General features: G+C 44.6%; 1 protein-coding gene across 1 annotated transcript in view; it reads right to left on the bottom strand.

The window, feature by feature from the left end:
- Nucleotides 1-7,500, bottom strand: part of LOC143292130 (cyclin-dependent kinase 14-like) — a 75,854-nt gene that overhangs the window by 6,088 nt on the left and 62,266 nt on the right. Inside the window, exons 8-13 of the mRNA XM_076602319.1 lie at nucleotides 6,950-7,044; nucleotides 5,908-5,970; nucleotides 4,800-4,861; nucleotides 4,312-4,373; nucleotides 2,093-2,213; nucleotides 1,272-1,365 (exon numbers count right to left, since the gene is read on the bottom strand). Of these exons, the coding sequence (XP_076458434.1) occupies nucleotides 1,272-1,365; nucleotides 2,093-2,213; nucleotides 4,312-4,373; nucleotides 4,800-4,861; nucleotides 5,908-5,970; nucleotides 6,950-7,044 (497 nt within the window). The remainder of the gene's footprint in view (nucleotides 1-1,271; nucleotides 1,366-2,092; nucleotides 2,214-4,311; nucleotides 4,374-4,799; nucleotides 4,862-5,907; nucleotides 5,971-6,949; nucleotides 7,045-7,500) is intronic.

Genomic DNA, 7,500 nt, shown 5'->3' with positions numbered 1-7,500 from the left:
GCACCTAGCGGACGTAAAAGAACCCACGGCAACAAAAGGGTTGTTCCTGGCAAAATTCTGTAGAAAAGTCCACTTCGATAGGAAAAACAAATAAAACTGCACGCAGGAAAAAATACAAAAAAAATGGGTGGCGCTGTAGTGTAGCGACGTGCTCTCCCTGAGGAGAGCAGCCCGAATTTCACACAGAGAAATCTGTTGTGATAAAAAAAAATACAAATACAAAAACAAAAACAAATACAAATAATTTATTTCTATATGCGCTGTAATACAAGCATAAGCAAGCTCTAAGCGCTTTACAATCCAGTACCTAAAGTGAAACAAGAAAGCATACAAAAAGTAGTAGAAGTAGAAACATAACACAGAATCATTAACATTATAAAAACACAATCCATAAAACTCACAAAGTAACATACTATCAATACTACAACTGTTACACTCCAACACTCACACTAACACACACGCACAGACACACACATGATTAAACGGCTGAGATGACAGCTGTTTTCACTTAAAATACATGCATGTAAAAAGGAACATAATTGTAACCTGCATGCCACAGATTTTGTAAAAATTGTAAAATAAAATTTTGGATAGAAAAGGTAAAAGGGGTAAAAATCAGGTCATTCTCCCTTTCGAACCACACCACCACCATCCATCTACCCACCCCCATTCTCTCTACTCTCCTATCACACACACTCACATTGCCATGGGCCTGGGACAACAGCACTATTTGAGTTATGACAAGTTGTTTTTTTTAAAGAGATAAGTTTTAAGATTTGTTTTAAAGGCAGATAGATGAGTTGTTTGTCTGAGAGCAATAGGCAGAGAATTCCAAGTTGCTGGGTTGAAGATGGAAAATGACCTCTAGGCCATCACTCCTCATAACGGTCCATCACATACCAACTTGCCATAATAAGTTAAGATAGGAGGGTGGCAGAATGGTTAAGATGCTCATCAGCCAATACAGTGAGTCTGTGGGGGTGTGAGTTCAAATCCCGCTCTCGTCCTTTCTCTCAAGTTGTCATCGTTTTTTGTCTGTTTTTTTTTTTTTCTTTTTAATCAAATTTCATCAAATTATGCTCATTATCTAACACACACACACGCACACACACACACACACACACACACACACACACACACACAAACACACACATACATACTCCTCCTCCTTCTTCTTCTTTGTCTTCTCCTTACAAATCATCAGTGTTATTTTCCACCACTTCCAGAAAACTCACACAGCATCAGATCACGTCCATGTGCACACACCCTACCTTGAAGATTTTCTCCAGCTGGTCAAAGGAATCCTTCATGCCAGGGAACGTGGCCTGCCCAGAGACCATCTCTGTGAAGATACAGCCCACACCCCTGCAACACAAAGGCGCCGGCTTCAGTCTTTCTGCTGGTGCCGGTGTGGTCTGGTTTCCAAATGCAGTGTTTGATTGTGGAGGAGGAGGCTGTTTGCTTTTGTAGTTTGTGAAGCAGGGATGCATGCATTTGTGTGTGTGTGTGTGTGTGTGTGTGAGTTTTTGTTGCAGGGATGTGTCTTCCAGAAGGCACTGTTGTGGGTGGGTGGTTGTTCAATGGAGGTACCGTGAGTGAATGTACTCTGGCATGTGTTTCTTTTTGTGTGGGGTGGGGTGGGGTGGAGGGGGGTGGTGAGGAGTGGGGGTGCTTGGGGATATATATATATATTTTTTTTTTTTTTTCATACGTATATCTGTTGACAAAAAGGCTGGTGATGCAGAAAACATCTTCTCTTTCTCTCTCTCTCTCTCTCTTGCATGCACACGCTTTCTGTCACACACACAATCACACACATGCACGATCATGCAAGCACACACACACACACACACACACACAAATACACACCCACCCACACACCCAACACAAACACACCACACACACTTAGACACACACACACACACACACATGCTGACCCCCACCCCCACCCCCCCACCCCCTCCCCCACACACCCCAATCCCCACCCCAAAAACCTCCGCACACACACCTCTCCCACCAACTCAACCACGCCCTCTCACCCCCTAGCCCCCCCACCCCCCCACAACGCCCAACACCCCCCCAAGAAACTGACCACATGTCCAGGGACGTGGAGTACTGCGTCGACCCCAGCAGAATGTCCGGGGGTCTGTACCACAGTGTGACCACCTCGTGGGAGTACGTGTGGCTGGGGATGGACTTGGCTCGTGCCAACCCTGACCGCCGCAACACAGGTAAGGTAAGGTAAGGTAAGGTAAGGTAAGGTAAGATACCTTAGATAACATAAGAAAGGTAAGCTAGAGATAAAGGAAAGGTACGGTAAGGTAAGGTAAGTTAAGGTCAAGTCAGGTCAGGTCAGGTCAGGTAAGATACCTTAGATAAGATCAGAAAGGTAAGGTAAAGTAAGGTAAGGTAAGGTAAAGTAAGGTAAGGTACAAAACTGACTGCTGCAACACAGAGGGGTAAGGTAAGGTAAAGTAAGGTAAGGTAAGGTAAGGTAAGGTAAAGTAAGGTAAGACACAACCCTGACCACCACAACATAGAGAGACGAGGTAAGGTAAGGTAAGGTAAGGTAAGGTAAGGTAAGGTAAGGTAAGGTAAGGTAAGGTAAGACACAACCCTGACCACCACAACACAGAGAGATGAGGTAAGGTAAGGTAAGGTAAGACACAACCCTGACCACCACAACACAGAGAGATGAGGTAAGGTAAGGTAAGGTAAGGTAAGGTAAGGTAAGGTAAGGTAAGACACAACCCTGACCACCACAACATAGAGAGACGAGGTAAGGTATGGTAAGGTAAGGTAAGGTAAGGTAAGGTAAGACACAACCCTGACCACTACAACATTGAGAGACAAGGTAAGGTAAGGTAAGGTAAGGTAAGACACAACCCTGACCTCCACAACATAGAGAAACGAGGTAAGTTAAGGTAAGGTAAGGTAAGATGAAATAAGATAAAATAAGAATAACTTTATTATCTCATTGAGAGAAATTACATCAGGCGCGGCAAATCAAACATTTTTTTCTTTTTTTTTCTCTCTTTTTTCTGTCTACAAGCATATTCATTTCACTACCAAAGTTGAGTTTTCAGCACAAGCCTTTTGTGCTCTGGGTTCTTTTACATGCACAAAGTGCACACTGCACATGGGACCTCAATTTACTGTCTCGTCCAAAGGACTAGCACCTAGACCGCCACTCAAGGTCCAACAGAGGGGCAAGCAAAACTCCAGAGACTTGAACCTGTGGTCACTCTGCTGACTCCCTGGCACAGGAAGACACTACGAAAGAACAGATGGACAGGTCTACCAGCTACTCTGAGCCTTCCACTTGCAAGATTTTGATAATGGTAATTGGGGTGAAACGCAGTTAACGTCGACTCTTTCACCATTCGTATGGAGAGAGTTAAAGCCAAGCTGCAGAACAAGTAGAAGCAGCAGCATCCACGCTACAACAGAGCAGACCCGTACTACCTGCTGACTCGTCGAGAGCAGGTAGCACATTTTCAGGCTCAGGACAGGCCACAACCGCCTGAAACACCACCTATACACGAAACTCCGTATCGGTGACACAGAGCAGTGCCCCTGCAGAACAGGCAGCCAGACAACAAAACATCTGCGGAAGTCCTGCCCGCTCCACCAAGCGCTCCGAGAGAAAACCTGGCCCGACCCGATCCCAGCGGCCCGGAAGCTCTACGGAGGACTGGAGGACCTGCAACGTACTGCTGCCTTCATCAAGGAAGACGGGGGAATCCATCTGATAAATGACCAACAAGACAACAACGAACTTGTGGTCACTTGCTTCCAGGTCAAGAAGTTTACCACTAGCTGACAGCTCCGATACCTGCAAGCATGGGTTTGTGTGTGCGTGTGTGAGTTTGCCAGTGAACACAACAAAGTAAGCTTACTGTTGGGCCAACAGCAAAGTGAGAGTTGTACATCAACGGTTTCTCCACTGCAATGGGATATTGTCTACAGCTGAGTCTTTTGTGAAGGGCTCTGACTCTCAAACTAGGAGGAAAAATTGCACTGCTTCTGAGTGCTGCAGCCTTGTGGGCTAGGTGGTCTTTGGGGAACCATCCCAACGCTGACTGTCCTAAAACCCTCTTGGCCTAGAGAGTGGGGGATTAACTTGGGCAAGACACTCTCCACTATAATCAAATTCTGACCCAGACAGTCAAGACAACAGATGCCTCTTCTGCTGTTCTGGTGGTCATAGCGGACACGACTGATTGTCATACATACATACATACATACATACATACAACCAACATAATCATCTTGTGACAGGCAGACAACACACAGTGTTGAGCAACTCACCAAAGTCAGCCAGTTTCAGTTCTCCAATTTCACTGATCAACAGATTCTGCGGCTTCAGATCTCTGCACACACATATGAGGGTATAAACACACACACACACACACACACACACACACACACACACACACACACACACACACATCAACCACAATGGTAAGAAAACAATAATCCATCTTTATGTGTGTGTGTGTGTGTGCGTGTGCGAGTGTGTCTACCTGTGTGTGTATGTATGTGTGTGTGTGTGTGTGTGTCTGTGTGTGTGTGTGTGTTCGTCAGTTCAATATCTATTTACATGGTGTGAATTTACATCCTTTCCACCCCCCCACAAAAAATCCATATGCAGAGCAGTGAAAACTAAAACAATGTAAGCTGCAAACTAGCTAAGGTGTGTGTGTGTGTGTGTGTGCGTGTGTGTGTGTGTGTGTGTGTGTGTGTGTGTGTGTGTGTGCGCGAGTGTGCGCGCATATGTTAACTGCAGTCATCTTTACCTGTGCAATATTCTTCTGACGTGGCAGTAGCCCAAACCCCGTAACAATTGGAACAGAAACAACTGTAAAGAGAAATGAAATAACCTCTTAATCAAAACAGGTAAATATCAATAATGAGGAAACTCACCATGAAAAAAAAACAACCAGTTAATTGCACAGACTTCCTCTCTCTCTCTCACACACACACACACACATGCACACACACAATCATAAATGCAAACACACACACACAAGCCACAGACATTTTTGAAGCCCAAAGTTCTGAGCCTCTAATATGAGTTGCCTCCCTTCAACTTCTGAACAAATCCAAAACGACTTGGTTAATGGTTAAGTTTTGTTAAAAATGCTCAAGAAATGTGTCCAGTCTATTAATGTAAATGGGGGGGAAATACACATATAAAATCTGCACAATATAATAACACATTGCAGACTATGAATCAAAAAAGAAAAAAGATCATTTTGATATTGTTCATCAAAATCCAGGTCAATGTACAGAGAGAGAGAGAGAGAGAGAGAGAGAGAATACGAATACGAATACAAAATTGTTTATTCAGATTTAGGCCTAAGCCCCTTACTGAAGGGGTAAGTCACAATTATATCAATCACACAAACACTTTTCAAAAACACATTGCTTAACATTTACACTTCCGATGCTTGTTATATTTGACGAGAAAGAGAGAGAGAAAGAAGAAACTGAAACTGAAACTGAAAAATGTTTTACAGTCCTATTGGCATGGGACACATCAGAATAATCCTTTAACATAAAAACAAACAAAACAGCACAGACAGAGAGAGAGAGATTGGTGGATAAAAACGAATTAAGCAAATAAGGAAACACATTAAAATATGATAAATATGACAGATAAGTAGAAGGCATAAGATGGAAATAAAACAAGAATAAAAATGAACCACATTAAGGGAACATAAGCATACCCACACAAGCAGGATAATGTGCATGCACACACACACACACACACACACACACACACACACAAACTGTTCATTAAACTTCACACACACACACACACACACACACACACAAAATGTTCAGTAAAGTTTACACACACACACACAGCACATGACACACAAAAGCCAATACAGGACCTACCTTAACATTGAAAGGATGGAGACCGCCAGGGTGCCTTTCTAAATACTGACTTAAATCTGTGTGCTGGAACAGAAATAAACATTGATTTAATTATCACTGCTTGAATGGGTGTTGTGTAAAATATCAAATAAATTCAAACCCTAGATTGATATACTAGTATACTTGTCAGTGAAGGGCTGCCACCACAGTGAGATAAGACAAGAGCTTACAGGTCAGGATGTCAGTGAAGGGCTGTCATCTCACTGAGATAAGATAAGAGCTTACAAGTCAGGATGTCAGTGAAGGGCTATTATCTCACTGAGATAAGACAGCTTACAGGTCAGGATGTCAGTGAAGGGCTATTATCTCACTGAGATAAGACAGATTACAGGTCAGGATGTCAGTGGAGGGCTCTCATCTCACTAAGACAGCTTACAGGTCAGGATGTCAGTGGAGGGTTGTCACCTCACTGAGATAAGACAGCTTACAGGTCAGGATGTCAGTGAAGGGCTATTATCTCACTGAGATAAGACAGATTACAGGTCAGGATGTCAGTGGAGGGCTCTCATCTCACTAAGACAGCTTACAGGTCAGGATGTCAGTGGAGGGCTCTCATCTCACTAAGACAGCTTACAGGTCAGGATGTCAGTGGAGGGCTGTCATCTCACTGAGATAAGTACAGGTCAGGATGTCAGTGGAGGGTTGTCACCTCACTGAGATAAGACAGCTTACAGGTCAGGATGTCAGTGGAAGGCTATTATCTCACTGAGATAAGACAGACACTTACAGGTCAGGATGTCAGTGAAGGGCTGTCATCTCACTGAGGTAAGACAAGAGCTTACAGGTCAGGATGTCAGTGAAGGGCTGTCATCTCACTGAGATAAGACAAGAGCTTTCAGGTCAGGTTGTCAGTGAAGGGCTGTCACCCACACTCATCATACCCCCCATTCATTCCAACCCCTACCACCACCATCCCACAAACAAACACCACCACCGCCACCACCACCCATCTCTCTCCCCCCACACCCCCCACACACCATCCATGACCCCGACCGATACCCACCACGTATTCAAAGACAAACGTGAGGGTCTCCTTGGTGTGGATGATGTCATGCAGCGTGACGATGTTGGCGTGACGGAGACCCTTCAACAGGGAGGCTGCAAACAGTCACAAAACATTTTCCACTTTCACTTTCACTTTCTCATGGAGGAGGAGTCGCCGCACTCCAACAAACACACACACAAACCCTACGCCACATCTCATCGGCACCCCCTGAAAACGGAATATGGCTGCCTATACGGGGCCAACAGCAACGTGAGAGCTGTATGATCTAATGGTTTCTCCATTACATGTGGGAAGTCACCGACAGCTCAGTCTTTTGCGAAGGACTAAGGCATTCAAACTGGGGAGGCAAGATTGCACTGGCTCTGAGTGCTGCAACCTTGGGGGGGGGGCTAGTTGGCCTTTGGGGAACCATCCCCAACGCCGACTGTCCTGAAAACCCTCTTGGCACAGAGAGTGGGGATTAACTTGGGGCAAGACACTCTCCACTTTAATTTTTTTTTAAATCAAAAAAAAATCTAGTCCTGATAGTTGGGACAGCAGTTGTCTCC

Source organism: Babylonia areolata, chromosome 18 (genome assembly GCF_041734735.1).
Source record: "Babylonia areolata isolate BAREFJ2019XMU chromosome 18, ASM4173473v1, whole genome shotgun sequence".
Classification (NCBI taxonomy): Eukaryota; Metazoa; Mollusca; class Gastropoda; order Neogastropoda; family Buccinidae; genus Babylonia; species Babylonia areolata.
The sequence above is the reverse complement of the archived record's forward strand: the minus strand, read 5'-3'. Positions and strand labels throughout refer to the sequence as shown.